We start from the raw sequence: 16,594 nt of genomic DNA on the forward strand, positions 1-16,594 counted from the left end.
ATGTGGGATGTCAGGAGTCTGGGATGGGGCTTAAGTACTTTGGAAGGTATATAGGCATGCAGGACTTGAGGGTCCCCCGCAGCCATGAAAGGAAGTAGTCAAGTGCACCACCAGCTCCTGTGATTGGCCGGAAGTATGACCCACCTGGTTTGGCTGACCCAGGTATAAAGACTGAGAATCTTGGCTTCCCCCCCTCTTCACCTGGTCAGCAGCATGGAGCATTTTGTTTGCTGCAATCCAGCTGCCAGTGAAATCTGGTTTTTGGGCTGGATTTTGTTGTCTCTGTCTCTCTCTCCCACCTTTAATACGACAGAGCATGGTTGACGTGGTGAATTGGATGCCACCTTGCAGGCTGCTCAGCCGTCCTAAAGCAGATGCTTTTCTTTTTGGCATTTTTAAGGGCGCTCTCCCTGACAACCAGCTCACAAGGGAAAAGTCATTGGCCTTTGTTTTAAGGTCAGGTTTACAGAAGGGTCTTTATTTGCCTGCTTTCCCTTCTCCCTGGAAGAAAACGCTGCTCAGTTATCTCATAGAAGTATTGGCAGATTTTGCTGAAACACTGGAAAGGAGAGAAAATTCACAGAGGGTGACGCACCTTCCTTCTCACCTCCAGTTTTGCTGGATTTTTAATAATCCCACTCACCCACACACTCTGGAAACTGGAAAAGGACCACTTGGTTCTTGGCTGGCAGTGGTTTGCAGTACAAGAACTGACAGCAATTTTACATCTATATCTCATAAATGCCTGCTTCTAGATGGAAACATTTCTGATGGCAGGGAAACATTCACTTCTATAACTGAATATTCCCCTCCAAACATAAATACTTTTTGCACATAGAGAACTTTCAAGGGTTAGAACCCTTCTCCTCCTAGTTTTCTATAATATATCCCTAACCTCATCGTCTCCAGATATTTTAGGCTAAAGCTCTCGTGCTCCCTAACCATTGGCTGTGCAGGCTGGGCGCTGATAGGAGTTGCAATCCAAAATATCCAGAGAGCATCAAGATATGGAAGGCGCTCTCTCTTTCTCTCTCTCTCTCTCTCTGTGTGTGTTTAAATTTATATATTGCTTGATTGTAAAACAAAAGAAAACCTCAAGCAGTTTACAAAAAGAATGAAACAATTAAATTATTGGGTTCTTTTTTTTAAAAAAAAAACCCAGTTAAAACAGCTTTTAAAAACATTTTTAAAAATTAAAATCAACAATAAGCTGAAAAGCTGATTAAAGTACGTGTCAACATTCTGCATGTGCAAACAGGCTTCCCTAAACACAAATATTTTTAGCAAACACTGAGAATAATACAGCAAAGGTACCTGCCTGGTGTTAATAGGCAGGAGTTAGAAAGTGTAGGTGCTGCCACAGTAAAATACTAAGTTTTTACAAATGCGGAACAGGTATTATGTAGCACCTATAACTGCCAGATCTGCAGATTGGAGCAGTTGAGTAGACGTATATGGAGTAAGGTGAGCTCGCAGGTAAACTGGTTCTATATAGTGGGGAAACTTGTGGTCCTCCAGATGTTTTTTGGACCCCAACTCCTGTCATCCCTGAATATTGGGCCATTGAGGCTGGGGTTGATGGGAATTGTAGACCAAAAAAACATCTGAAGGGCCACATGTTCCCTATCCCTGATGTGTATAAACAGGCAAGGAAGTAAATGTCTTTCTCAACTATGCCAAATCTATACATTAAATACATTCCATGTACCTCTGGAGGTATATATATTTCACACATACAATCTATACTAAAACAAAATAGAAAATTCTTTCCAGTAGCACCTTAGAGGCCAACTGAGTTTGTTCTTGGTATGAGCTTTCGTGTGCATGCACACTTCTTCAGACTCTGGCAGACCAACACGGCTACCCACCTGTAACTGAATCTATACTAAGTCTGCAGTGGCACAGCTGAGGCAAAGTTTTCCTTCCTTGCCTGTTGTTTGTGAAAACGTGTCCTCCAGGGATTAAGAGGTGGAGTTGCTCCCTCTGGGTGGTGTGTTGAGCCTGCAGCTATAACTAGGTGAGAGACTTGGTTGCAAGGAAATTATTGTTCACGCCTGCTGCTACTTACCTTGCCCCATGAGATACCTCCTCACATTGGAGAAGTGGCATATCCCTGCACCTAGATCCCTGCATGCTTCTTGGTCTGTTCGGCTTTCCTGCGATGCCTCCACACACACACACCCCCGACTTGAACATGTAAACCTGCTGTCCTTCCATTGGACTACAGCTCCCATCAGCCTCAGCATCGTATGGCCATTCTGGCTGGGGCTGATAGAAGCTGCAGTCCAAAACGGTTGGAGGGGACACCAGCTTGGGGATGACAGTTACATAAGAACATACGGATAACCTGCTAGATCAGGCCAATGGCCCATCTGGTCCAGCATCACAGTGGCAAACGAGATGCTCCATTGGGAAACCTGCAAACAGGAATTGAGCAACAAGAGCACTCTTCTTCTCCTTTGGTTTCTAGCAGTTGGAATTCATAAGCATTACAGCCTCCAGCTGTGGAGGTTTCATGGCTAGTAGCCATCAATAGCCCTCTCCTCCAAGAATTTGTCTAATCCTTTTTTAAAAGCCATCTAGGTTGGTGGCCATAACTGCCTCCTGTGGGACCGAGTTCCATAGCGGCATGAAGTTGTCCTGTTCTTCCTTCTACCTTGAATCTTAAAACATTCAACTCCATTGGATGTAAATAAAACAAACAAACACAGTAGCGATGAAAGGTTTTCTCCTCCCTGCAAGATAAGTGATTCTGGCCTAGTTTTCTCTGCGATAAATCTTGCAGCTGGGGCTTTGCACCATGGCACGCTCCTCCGTTTGGGAAGCCCCTCCGTGCAGAAAGCTATCCTAGTCCTTTCCCTGACATGCTACCTCAATGAGTGCAGTGAGTGTCTGCGTTTTCTGCAAAGGATGATTCTACCGTTTATGTCACCTCTTGTTTTGAAGTGGCCCGGCTCGGCTCGTATGCAGGTTTCATCCGCCTCAGTGGGCACTAGGCCTTTGCACTAGATTAGAGCTCTCTCTCTCCCCCCCCCCCCCCCCACGTTCTAAAAATAATTTGCACTGCACTTCCTCTCCCTCCCACCTGACTCGGAGTTCCACCTCCAGATAGGATGTGAAGGTGGAACGGAAGTGAGGCTGAGGGGGCGTCCTGCTATTTATACCCTCTTGTCTCTATAAGCGAAGGCCTCGCTCTCTGCCTGCACTCCTCAGTGGCGCTTTCTTCTAGAAAAGCTTTTGGCTGGCTTGCGACGCCTACGGCAAGGAGTGGCGGGGTGGATTTTATTTGGGAGAGACGAGACACAGTTAGTAAATACCCTCCTGCCGCCGGTTCCTGGGTGTTAAATCACAGCGCTCTGTGGCTCAGCCTTCCCCCAACCTGGTCCCTTGCAGCTGCTTTTGGACTACAACTCCAATCAGTCCCAGTCGCTGGGAGCCGTAGTCCAAAAGGGGGGCTGACTTCGAATGTCCAGAAGAAGAGAGCCTAGATCACCATGATGATCACTTCTCTATAACTAGATGGCTGCAAAACTGGTTCTTTGTTTGAAACTCTGGGAAGCTGCTGCTGCAAGTCAGTGTGGACAGTATGGAGCTGGGTCGACTGACAGTCCGACTCAGTATAAGGCAATTTGGGGAGGGATGGAGCTCAGGGGTAGGGCATCTGCTGTGATTGCAGAAGGTTCAACCCAAAGCAGGACTGGGATAGACTCCGGCCTAAAGATCTGCTGCTGGCTGGCGTAGAAAGTATTGTGCTAGATGGGTCAACAGTTCCTAAGCTTCCTGTGTTCCTAAGCTGTGGCGCTGACCCGTAGTCTGGTGGAACGGACTTGTGACTGAGCTGAGAGCTTTGCACAGTATGTGCGAGGGCCGACAGGGCCTCCCTTGTAGGAGGCTTTTGTGTGGCTGGAGGAGGAGGAGGAGGAGGAGGGAACGAGTGGCCCTGGCTCTCCCTCATGAGGCCCACAAGGACCATCTCCTCCATGAGGAGGGTCTGTCCCCAGCAGGGATGCCTTTTGTGTGGCTGTTGAGAAGCGCTTTTTTTCCCTGGGAGAGAGAAAGAGAGAGCATTAGAGCTGGCGCTAATCTGATCCAGCAGCTCGGATTGGAGGGGCCAGGGTTGCCACAGCAACCAGGCCCCAAGAGAAGCCATCCCCAGCCAGCCTCTTTTGTTCCGGGGCGTTGGCAAAGCCAGCCACTGCTGCAGCGGCGGCCTCCCTCTGGAGAAGAAAAGGGCTCTGGAGAATGGGGCCCAGGGGAGCAGCGGGGGGTCTTCCCCCCCCCCAGCAGGGGGATCTGCCCAAAGAGGCACCCAACGGGCAGCCGCTACAATAGCCGCCCGCCGGGGGCTGCCACTCACACTTAGCGCTTGCCCGCCTGAACTTGGCTGCTCCGCCATAATCCCGCCTCTCCCCTGCCCTGGGTTTCCATGGACACCGGAGCCTATTGAGGACACACATTTTCCGCCTGTGAAATTGAATGCCCACCCGGTGTCAGGGAAGCTTGGGGGGGGGGGGGAGAGACCGGCTGGCTCGCTGGCCGTTCCCAGGGATGCTCCTGTCCACCATCTTCTTCCCTTCTGGCTTTTCATCCCAGGCTTCTTTTGATGCAGTGGAGGAGAGGGCCATTGATGGTTGTGCTCCACAGTCTTGAGAGAGCAATGCTGCTGAATACCAGTTGATGGAAGCCATGGGAAGGGAGAATGCTCTTGTGCTCAGGTCCTGCTTGTTGGTTTTCCCCGTAATGGGCATGTGGTTGGCCCCAGTGGGAACAGGATGCTGGACTCGATGGGCTATTGGCCTGATCCAGCAGGGCTGCTCTTCATGTTCTTATGCAACCTTGAAGCCTTCCTCCATTTCTCCAGGGCTTAGTGTGCTTGCTGACCACTTTGTGGAAGATTTGGGGCTTTCTTAAAACGTGCCTTCCTGTGAATAAAAAACTGGAGAAGTGTATTTCTGGTGGTTCAGTTCCTCGGCCTCTGCACTGGAACACAGCGCCCTTTTCTCATCATTATCAAGAACTCTTAACAAATTTTATGTCCTTAATTCAGGGTCCTTTGGTTCTGCAGAGTCTTTCTCCTTTGGGGGTTGGAATAGTTCATTCTCTGCTGTTTTAGGTGGTCTACCCAGCCTACAGATTATGTCTTTTAATATATACAGGAAGACAGTGGTTTTTTAGTTAGGTCCTAAGGAGGGTGCCTTTTTCAAAGACAGAGTTTCCTTTCTACAGTGTTCTTGCCTCTCGTCTTGGGCTTGTCCTTTGAGGGTGTCATTTTGCTACCTGAGGAAAAAAGAATTTTAGTGAGTCCCCAGGAAATCAAAGAGATAGACAAATAGGTGATAGTGATGATGATGATACCACCTTCTGTGAAGGAGTACCACTTCCTCCAGAACAGGACCGAGACCAGAAAAGTGTTAGGCAACTAAATGTGCACAGTGTTGTGTAGTGGTTAGAGTGTCTGACTAGAACAGGCTTCTTATCCTACCATTCAGCTATGAAGTTCACTGGGTGACCTTGGGCCATCCGCACTCTTTCCGCATGTCCTACCTCACAGGGTTGTTGTGAGGACAAAATATTGGGGACACGGAGGGAGAGCCTGGTATGCCACCTTGAACTCTTCTGGAGAGCCCCCCCCCCCAGCCTTGGCAGAATGCCCCGGGAGGGTTTTGCCCCTGTCCTCGGCACACGTTAACGCCTGCTACCTCGGGGCTAATCAGGCCGGAACAGCAAGTGCCCTGTGCTCTATCCCTCTGCCAGACGCTTCTACTCGAGACGCCCGCTGGTAAAGTGGATAATCTCCTTTTCTCTCTTGCCCTGCTTTCTTTGCCCAGCGCACGTCAATCTTGAAACCCTTGCAACGTTGACTGCTAGGCTTGCCAATTGACAGCGGCCCTGACCCTGAACACAGAAAGCCCATTGTGAGCACCTTCTCCCTCTCTCCACCCCCCCACCTCCTTCATCCTGGCCTGCTGACGTTATGGAAGGGCAGTTTCTGTGTCCTCCTGTGACACAAGGTGGACAAGGAAGTGGAGCACGGTTTGCGATCCTAGTGAGACCCCTCCTAAACTTCCTTAGCCTCCTCCCACAGGGATGGAGTCAGGCTTCTGGTCTCAGGCCAACTGAAGGGGCCAGCAACCTAGTTTTCAGGAACGGGCCCAAGGGTGCCGTCTGTATAATTGCCACGCTCTGGTGCCTTGGTTCCTGATTCTAGGCTTTCGCCTCCACGACAGACCTGCTCTTTTGCAGAATCATGCCACTTTTCAGAATAAGCATGTGGACCGTTTGGCCACCGAAGACTCTGAAAATAGGGCAGATATGGTGATTATTGCTGAGGGATAATTCATTAACAGTTACTTGCATGGATAGCAAACTTGAGTGGGTCAATGTTTATCAGTTTGGAAACAGAACTGGGCTATCCATTTCCAGATAACTTCAATTGGACCTCCAGGTAGGGCTGGGAAATGTCCCTGGCTTGAAACCTTGGAGAGCCACTGCTGGTCGGTGTAGACCAGGGGTAGCCAGCTGTGATGGTCTCCAGATGTGGTTGTACTATAACTCCCATTAGTCCCAGCCATCCTGGCCAGAACATCTGGAGGTCACCACATGGGCTACTCCTGGTGTAGACAACACTGAGCTAGATAGACCAATGGTCTGACTCTGTATAAGGTAACTTCTAGCAGTAGAGCACCTGCTTTTCATGCAGAATGTCCTGGGTTCGATTCCCAGCATCTCCAGGTAAGGGCTAGGAGAGACCTGAAATCTTGCCATGCCACTGCTGGCCAGTGTAGAGAATATTGAGCTAGAATGGATTAATGACCTGACTCATTAAAAGGCAGCTTCCTATGTTTCTACTTAAAATAAGGTTAGTGGTTCCTACATAAACGTAGAGGGCTGCTTTGGCTTGCAGAAGGGATATCGGCTTTAAATTTAAAATAAAAGAGATTTAAAAAACAAATGACAACCACCCAAAATGGCCCAGCAAGAACCTGTGAGCTTTCAGGAAATAAATGGAATGTAAGGGTTACTTGCAAGTGTCAGCTTGGGTGGGAGGGAATAAACGGAAGTGGGGGTGGGGATTGGAAGAAGGAATTAGCCTTCTCAAGATCCTAACAGATTATAGTAAGCATCATGGATTGGGGAGGGGTGGGAGGGATTAGGGTGGTGAGAGATGTGTGCTGTGAGGTTAATAATACATTTTTAATAAAAAAAACAAACCTACACTCCCAAGGCTGTTTCAGGAAGAAAGACAAGGGGAATATGTATATTTTTCCTTTTCACACTCTGCAGAACCTTCCTGGCTGTGTAGGTACCTGCCTTGAATGTGTGATAGAAATGGTTAGTAAAAAATACAGGAAGCAAATGTATTAGGAGTTTGGGGTGGCATTATTATTAATAATGAATGTATGAACAATCGGGGTACAAAATAAAAATAGAAGGAAAAAAAGTTACAAAACAATTATTTGTTGTTATTTATTGAATTTACTGTATATCCCACCCTTCCTTATACTCCAGAAAAAAATTGCAATTAAATCCATCTAAAAGCCGTCACAGTAGAGTAGATTTTTCCAATTTTTCCATTTTTCCATTATTCAATTGATATTGTGTCCTTCCTCCCAAAGGAGCCCAGGGTGACAAACACATGCATAATAATTTGTTTAAGCATTCTGAAAACAGTTAAAACAGTCCAAAAAGCAGTTACGGTTACAAACGTCATTCTAGCCGGTGATGTTAGGGTAGCCATGAACAGTATCCTACAACCACAAAATGCCTGGGTAAACAAGGATGGTTTCAAATTACTTTTGAAAGATGATAATGAAAGAGAAAGGGTCACCACACTGGGGAGGGCATTCCACAATTGGGGAGCCACCATCGAAAAGGCTCCGTCATGGGTCAGCGCCAACCGAGCAACCATCAGTGGCGTCACCACCAGTAAGGCCTTACCTGCTGGCTGTAGGATCTGAGATGGTTGGTATTGGGGAATGCACTCTTTTATGTCTTTATATGCTGATATTAACATCTTGAATTTAGCCCTGTAGCTCAGTGGCCACCTCTACAAATTCTAAATAAATCAATAAAACCATTTATACATGTGTGCAATTAATGTTCCATAAATGGCTGGATCACATCTGGGAGAAAGCCTTATTCAACAGAAATGTCTTCCATAGGCATCACTTGGGAATAATCCTCACACCCCACATTGATGGGGGGGGATCAGTCTGGGGGGGGGGGACAGTCACTTGTCTAGGTTAGTGGTGTCATCATGGTGCCTGGACTACAACTGCCATCATCCTTGACCTTTGGTTGTTGTGGCTGATGGGAGTTGGAGTCCAACAACATCTGGAGGCCACCTCTGCTTGAGCTCTGAACTGGGGCCATCCTAATTCATAGCTCTGGTTTCTTTGTTACCCCACAAAAAGATCCTTTGCAGCCTGCTTACTACAATGTACTTGTGACAGCATAGATATGCTAGGCTTCCATCTTCTCCAGCCAAGTGGGGAACCACTTGCTTTCCTGGATTTTTAATCCGAATTGTGTTAGAATTCTCCTTGCCTCTTTAGAATGCCATTATGGATGAGCAGCTTACTAAGTGATTACATTTCCAAGTGGCATGTTAGCACTTGATAAACCATCATCTGTGTGTAACCGGAGTCTCTGGCCTGGAGGATGTTTCTGGATGCAGTCGTAATGTTAGCAGTGTACAGGCTCAGTGGCAGAGCATCTGCCTTGCATGCAGAAGGCCTCAAATTTAATCTCTAGGTAGGGCCAGGAGAGACATCCCTGCCAGAAACCAGTGTTGGAAACTCAAATATATAAGCTAGGCGCCAAATGGCTTCTTAAACCAAGGTTGCAGTCGCCAAAACAGAATGTCCAGTTGCCATTTTAGGGGCAAGACTGCTCTAATGTCTTATTTTTTCAAATGATGGACTGACTGGGATTGATTCTTGGTTAAACATTGGCTCGTTCAGATGACAACCTTGAGCTAGGTTAAGAGCTTTGAAAACTTAAAGAAGAAAAGTCGCTTGATCCAGGGACAGTTTTTGTATATATTTGCCTATTCCAACCTCTTTTTCTTAATGGTGACTGCTCCTGCTCAGGCTGCACAGAAGCAGCATTTTGGTTCCAGAAACTCATTCCGATTGTGCAGATAAAATATAATTGATAGAATTCTACAGGATGTGGGTCTGAGGGTGTGAAAACAGTCCAGATCCAGTGGTCTCCCAGGCATGCACCTCCAGATGGTAGAGATGTCAGCCGTCATCCTGGCACCCAGGCATCTTCGCTTGGTCGCAAGTGGTCAATAGCAGGGTGCAAAATCCATCTGGCACATGGCTAATTTCGAACCCTGCCTGAACCCCTGGAGAACTGCTGCCAGTGTATGTAGACAGTACTGAACTAGATGGACCAATGGTCTGATTTCTGCTTAAAGCAGCTTCCTAGGTTACTATTGTTTTATTTGTTTGTTGAATGATTGATGGCCATTTAGGGCAGTTCCACTTCTTTGGGATTTGGGTGACCAATGTCAATATCCAGAAGTGCCCAGCAAAGGGGCTGGTCTGCCTAAGATTTGGGCAGGATGGGGGCAAGAGGCATGGGCAGCACAGGCTGTCCCAGGACCCATCTCAAGACACCTGGGCACTTGTGGGAATCCTACAGGTGCCTCTCTCCCTTTAAAGAGACAGTGAAACAGCTTTGGCGCTTGGCTTCCCTTTCGTAGCACCCCAAGCCTAGATACCTGGATCCAGCTGCCTTGCTTTGCCTGACAATAGGCAGAGAAAACCTAAGGCTTTGCGGGATTAAGTATGGAAACGGTTCTCTTCCGACCCCAAACTCAATTCCACTCCCCCCAATTGTCTCTTGCAGGTGGACGACGCAATGCTCATGTTTGACAAGACCACAAACAGGCACCGAGGTGAGGCCCTGTATTTTGAGGAGCCAGGCTCCGGGGTGTTTCATGGGAACCCAGGCACCACTTGCGACTGCCTCTGCCCTCCTGCCCTGCCCCACCCTGCTTGCAGCTCCTTCCCACCCCCTTCCCTCCAGCCTCTTCCTTCCAGATCCACTTTCCTTCGTCAGCCGTGTCCTTTTACCCGATGCGTCCCTTCCCAGCACAGAGGGCTTTTTGTCTGCCTGCTTCCTGTGCCGTGTAACTCTTTGCCGGCGGGGGGAGGGAGGGGGCAGCCTCTTCCCCTTCCCCTCCCTGGTCACCTACGTGGCTCCATCTGTCTGTGTGTCTTACCTTGTCCTGAGTAATTTGAGCCCCTGGGGAAGCTGACACGAAAGCCAGGAGGCTGCCTCTCCTCCTTTGCCGCAGCATGGGGGGGTTGGGGCTGCGGCGGTGGCGGCTGCTCCCACTCCTAGGTCACCTTTTCCCAGAGCCTCCCTTGGGGAGTTTGGTTACAGAGCGGGGAGCCTTCTGCAGGCTGCTGGCAGGAGACTACTCTCCTGCATGGTTGTGGGTGGGTGTTGTGCCATCCAAGGCAAGGCTCGTCCTCTGGGTTGAAGACAACTGATGTTACCCAGCGCCCGCCCCCCCTCCGCAGCCCCTAGATGCCTGACTCCTTTGGAAATCAAGAAGAGGTCATCCTTGTTTTCATCTAGAACAGTGGTTCCCAAACTGTTTGGGGCAACCAGCCTCTTGATTCCATAAACTCATCTCCATTGCCCCTTACCTTACCCTACAAAGAGCGTTGTTCAGAAGAACGGTTTGCACGACTCACTAAGGAAGATAACATAGAATGTGATTCTGCAGCATCTTGACCAGACCACAACCGCTTTATTTCTCTTTCAGGTTTTGGATTTGTCACATTCGAAAGTGAAGACATTGTGGAGAAAGTCTGTGAGATCCACTTCCATGAGATCAACAACAAAATGGTTAGGAGGAGGAAAGTTGGGTTGTGGAGGTCACAGAGGGTACGAGGCTGCGGGGTTCTGTAATGTGTGTGTATACGAAGTGTTAGGTGGGTCTCCCTTCCTATCGCACAGCACAGCCACCCGACTGATCTTCAGAGGCTGCTATGTGGCCAGCGACTGCTAGTGTTGTCAGCTATACATGCACCGGGAAAACTTCACTAGATTGGAGTTGCTGATTTTTTAATTATTTTATTCTGGCAGTACTTGCGTGCCTTTAAAAGTTGCACGACGGGCAGTAATTCAACAGGTGCAGCCGCCGCCACCGAAATATAGGGGTGCAGTGAAGGGGAACACTCCACTCATTGTGTTTCTGTCAGTTGTGCCACTTTTGAAGAGCCACAGGAGCCTTGTAAGGGGGGGAAAGGAGGAGGAAGTGGCAATGGGGTTCTGCCTTTAATAGGGGATGGGGTGGAAATGAGCAGGAAGAATCCTAGCAGGAAATGCTGGGTTGAAAGGACAAACTACTTTAGGGCAAACTTTTTAAAAAGATGGGGAAACCAGCCTTTTGTGGCTTAGAAAGCAGACAGAAAAAGAAAATTCTAGAGCCATCTTCGCCAACCTGGTGCCTTTCAGATGTTTTGGATGACAAATCGGCCGCAGCCAGCACAAAGTTGGGGGAATGGTTTTGCAGGCATGGTTATGGAAGGGAGGGGGGGAGATGCAGCAGTTTTTACAGGGCTGGGCTTGAAGAAAGCTCTGCTGCTTGTAAATCTGACTCCGGGGGTGTGAAGTGAGGGATTGCTCTACAAGCTGACATATCCTACACGGTTAGGTGGGCTGTAAAACAAGCTGTCTTCTTTCTGTGTCCCATGTCAGGTGGAATGTAAAAAAGCTCAGCCAAAGGAAGTGATGTCCCCCACTGGCTCTGCAAGAGGGCGGTCCCGGGTGATGCCTTACGGAATGGACGCCTTCATGCTCGGGATTGGCATGTTGGGTAAGGACGGCAAAGGAGCTCTCTTTAACTGCCTGCGCCCCCTTACACTTTCTCTCTGCCCTTATTGCTCTGCAGCAGGCAGCCTGTGTTAAGACCCGTGCCGAGTTGTGTAAGGATCAGCTCTATGATGTCAGAGGTCTTGTGATGGGGGTAATACATTTGGGCGGACGGGCATTTGTGATCCTACACTGCCCTCTTCTGGCAGAATGGGCGCACTGCAGATAATTTCAGCGCTAGAGCAGAGTTTCCCCACAAAGGAGGTATACCTTCCCTTACAGATTAAAATTTGACACACATACTGCTCTTGCACATGAAGAGCATTCCTTTTGCATGGTGCAAAAGTAAGCGCTGCACACACTCCTTCCTGTTTAAAGGAGGTGAGGTGCCGCCAGAGCACTTAAGTCATGCAGAGGTGCAGCACAGAGACTTGCTCCTTCGAGTGAAGGTGTTTCGAACACAACACAGGATCCTTTAATGACTGGACTAAGTAAACTTGTGCCGAAAGATTCTTTGTTCTTCTTATCTTAATTTTTCCACAAGTGCTGTTTTGCCATAATTTGGTTGTGCCGACTTGTCAGAGAAGCAGTCTCTTAAGTTCTTCCAGTGTCTCGTTATTGTGAGCCTGGCTGCTAGTAGAGGACAACTTATTAAAGGTTTGAACTGTAAGTGAATATTGTCTCCCATGAAAAGATTGAGGAGAGCGAGATCTGGACATTTAGAAGATCCCTTCTGCTGCCTCGTGAATGAGGGAATAAGGGGTGAATCAGGTGTGTGTGTGTGTGTGTGTGTGTGTGCGCGCGCGCGCGCCTTGTTGTGAAATAATCTAACTTGTTTCAATGCTTTTGTCTCTGGGAACAGGTTACCCAGGTTTTCAGGCTGCCACCTACGCCAGCCGAAGTTACACGGGCCTTGCGCCTGGCTACACTTACCAGTTCCCTGGTATGTCTCTCTCCCTTTTCTCGGTTGTTGTGCCTTTGTGCTAAGGGTGGGCTCCCCAGTGACCCCAAAATTCATCCCTACAATCCCAGCAGGCAGTGGAGGATGGATGACAGACCTCAGTCCCAGAATCCTGCTGCAGCTGACAAGGACCTTCAGCCCTTGGGACTCTACCCTAGCTACACACCCTTTCCCTAGTCCTCAAACTCTGATAATGCTTCATTCTCGTCTGGATGGAGATTAGAGAGGGGGTCCATGCGAGTGTGTGTAGAAACTTGCCTACGGCACAAATATAAAATTCACACTTGTTGCTCCACCCACTTTTGCCTCTGGCCCCACCCACCAGTAACATGTGCCCCCACCCCACCCAGGTGGGATTCGCCACCACCTCTCTAAACTTTTGCCAGTTGTCTCCACTCAAGAAGGAAGTGAGAGAAACCTCTGAGGTTTTAATAGGAGCAGGATGCCGATTTTGTGGTTCCCTCCTTGGCCACATTCTCCCTGGAAACTTGTTAGTCCTTAGAAAGGGCAGCTTGCAAGCCTCTATCTCTCTATCTCTCTCTCAATCTGTTTTTCTAAGCCTCTCCTTCCCTCCCTGCTTCTGATCCTCAACATCCACCTCGAACCCCCTCCCAGAGTTGCCGCCTTCCTGAAAACCGGAACAAAAAGCCCACAACCCCACCATCTAAAAGCCGGATATTAATTGGGACTCACAATCAAAAATCTAACAGGCTCCAAACCTCAAGGAATGAAAAATAATTTGTTACTTCAGTTTGGGGGGGGGGGGGAGCACAAGAAGCCTGCAAGGCAGGTCACTGCTGCTCTTTGCAAAGGGGGGGGGGGTGAATCCTTTGTTTAGGTGGTCATACTGAACCAGGGCATCTGGTGCCGGTTTTGAAAGCAGTGGTGGGTCTTTTCTCACCTGCTCCCTACTCTATCAAGTCCAGGCAGCAACTCTGAGGATTTGCCTCACCCAGAATATTTGTGTTTTCTGCTGTTGCGCCTCTTCTCTCCCCTGCCCCTTCTGCTCTGTTTGCTGGATCCTCTCTTTTGGGGATGAAACTGACCACATATCCTAAGTTGTCTTGCCTTTCGTTTTTAGAATTCCGGGTAGAGAGGACCCCCCTCCCGAGTGCCCCAGTACTCCCTGAGCTGACAGGTCAGTCCCACCAATTTCCTAAACCTTGCAAAAAGCTGGAAGGGTGGGGGGGCACAGAGCTTTGGGCGGCTCCAGCCCAGTTACCTCCTTGCAGCTTGTTTTGGGGGAGTGGGCGGGCGGGAGGTTGGAAATGACCCTTGTTTCCTCTTCCATCTGCATGAAAATTCAGGCTCTCGTGTTGTTCTGCAGCGGCTCCACGATCAGGGAAATGTGTTTGTTGTTACATCCTTACTTGAAGGACGCAGCCATTTAACACCACCATTAAGGCACCCACCCACACAACCCTTTTGCTCTTTCTCTCAGCACTTTTTCACCAAGCCTCACTCTGCAAAGCATAACAGGGGACACCGCTGGTCACAATAAATGTTGCTGGTCTGTGTGGACCGAGGAGAAAAGGGGTCACCAAGTGTGGGGGCCTTCAGCCCTCCCTATGTTGGTTGAGGACTCCGACTCCCATCAACCCCAGCAGCCAAGGGGCAAAGGGAGGTGTAGGCCCGGAGTTTCCCCCTCCTCTGTCTTCTACCAAGGCAACTTCACATGTTCTGCTCCGAATTCTGGTGCCGCCTCCTAGAACTGTTAACTACTTAGCTACGCTTCCTGCATTGCAGGGGGTTGGACTAGATGACCCTCGGGTCCCTTCCAGCTGATTCTGCTGCATTGTTCCTTACTCTTTGCCCCGCTGAGGCATTCCTTGATAAAACAGCCATGCCAATGCTGGAACGGCACAGCACTGTTTCACCCTATTTTTCTGGAGATGGAATGGGGTGGAAATTTTTGGGGGTGCTCCTTCCCTGCACCCACTGTTCACAAGGGAGCAGAGGGCACCTTCTCCCCACCCTCCTCCTCCTCCTCTTCCTCGTCCTCTCTGAGTCTAATGCCTCCTGCCGCTTCCTTCCCACGGCCCTTCCGCCCTTTGGCCTGGCCTCGCACTTGCATTTCAGGGCGCACCCCCTGCCCCCCGCTGCCATTTCCCCAAAGCTTTGTAGAAGCTGCCACCTGTGTCTCCTGCCCAGGCAGCACTCTGCTCTTCCTCTCTCTTCCTGAGCTAATGGACTGACAGGCCCGTCTCATCCTCCATAACACCCCCTCACTCGCCACACTTCCCTCTCTTTCTTCTGAGGTTTGGAGCTTCACGGGTGGGGGAGACCTTAGCCTACTTTGTGCCGCAGATTTCCAAGGTAATTTGTGATAAGCATCCAAAGACCCTGCAGCACAGGCATTCTGATACCATGGGTGGTGGTAATAATAATAATAATAATAATAATAATAATAATAATAATAATAATAATAATAATAATAATAATGCCTTTTCCCAGGCTTAAAATCTTGCTGCTTCTGACCTATTTTCTTTTCTTAACATGGGTATCAAAAAGCTTTATTCCATTGTGGAACCCTCTCCAAGGTGGCATCTGTGTGGTTCTCAGGTGGTCATCCATACAGGCCAGCCTGACCTGAGCCAGACCTACTTAGCTTCATCAAGTTGATTGCCTCGTGTGCCTTCAGACGACGGCCACAGTCTGGAGCTGACAGGATGCTGAATCCAACCACGCTGGCTATCCCAGTTCAAGGTCACATCCACACCATAAAGAGCTATGATACCATGGCCTCCCCCCTCCAAAGAATTCTGGGACCCATGGTTTGTTAAGAGGGCTGAGAGTTGTTAGGAGACCACCCCCATTCCCCTGCCAGAGCCGCTACCCCCTAAGTGGTTTAACAATCAATCCCTTTTCCCAGGGAACTCTGGGAACGGCAGCTCTGTGAGGGGACTAGGGGTCTCCTAACCAGTGCTTTTCCCCTAGAAAAGTAGGAGCCCAGTACTCACCATGAAGCTGTTACAGTAAGTGCCACATTTTTTAAATTACAATAAAAAGAAGGGCCAGTACTGCGTACCCTTGAGTACCCTGGGGGGAGCGCTGCTCCTAACCACTCTCGGCCCCCTTAACGAACCACAGACCCCAGAATTCTTTGGGTGAAGCCATGCCTGTTTAGAGTTCTTTAAATATATGCTGTGGCTGTGACCTTGAACTGCGGTCTGCCTGGTGCAGGGAGAGCCGGCGTGGTTGGAATTCTGCCTCTTGTCAGCCCCAGCCAATATGGCCCAATGGACTACAACTCCCATCATCCCTTGACCAACATTGCACCATGTTGACTGTCCCTGATGTAATTAGACAGTGACGTGGGAGGAAACCTATGAAAGCTTCTGAAGCCAGCAGAAGGCGGCTTATCCCCTGCCATCCCTAAGATCTAAGAAGAGGTGTTATTCCCTGCATGGAAATTCTACTTCTCAGAGAGCAGCAGGGATGCAGGAATACCAGTGACTCTAACTCCCATCAGCAGGCGAGGGTCACCGCCTCCCCCATCCTTGGCTTATGGGCACTGGGTGCTCTTCAGATTCACCAGCCACCCACTCCTTCACCACCCCGCAGGGAAGCCCAGACCTGCTCTGACGTCTCTCCCTTTCCTTCCAGCCATCCCTCTCACTGCGTATGGACCCATGGCAGCGGCAGCAGCAGCGGCGGCTGTGGTGCGGGGGACAGGTAACTGCCGTGCTCCCTGGGGGGTGGCCACCTTGCTGGCTTTGGGGAAGCTCTATATTTGTTCTGGGTGAGGGGTGGGGCGGGGGGACAAGGGGGCCTTCATTTTGGCATCTTCACTGG

At 49.4% G+C, this 16,594-nt stretch overlaps 1 protein-coding gene across 1 annotated transcript in view; it reads left to right on the forward strand.

The window, feature by feature from the left end:
- The window catches only part of MSI1 (musashi RNA binding protein 1), a 53,277-nt gene that overhangs the window by 33,072 nt on the left and 3,611 nt on the right, over window positions 1-16,594 (forward strand). The window contains exons 7-12 of the mRNA XM_033174509.1: window positions 9,859-9,907; window positions 10,787-10,869; window positions 11,725-11,842; window positions 12,701-12,781; window positions 13,881-13,937; window positions 16,406-16,502. Coding sequence (XP_033030400.1) covers window positions 9,859-9,907; window positions 10,787-10,869; window positions 11,725-11,842; window positions 12,701-12,781; window positions 13,881-13,937; window positions 16,406-16,502 — 485 coding nt within the window. The remainder of the gene's footprint in view (window positions 1-9,858; window positions 9,908-10,786; window positions 10,870-11,724; window positions 11,843-12,700; window positions 12,782-13,880; window positions 13,938-16,405; window positions 16,503-16,594) is intronic.

Source organism: Lacerta agilis, chromosome 17 (genome assembly GCF_009819535.1).
Source record: "Lacerta agilis isolate rLacAgi1 chromosome 17, rLacAgi1.pri, whole genome shotgun sequence".
NCBI lineage: Eukaryota > Metazoa > Chordata > Lepidosauria > Squamata > Lacertidae > Lacerta > Lacerta agilis.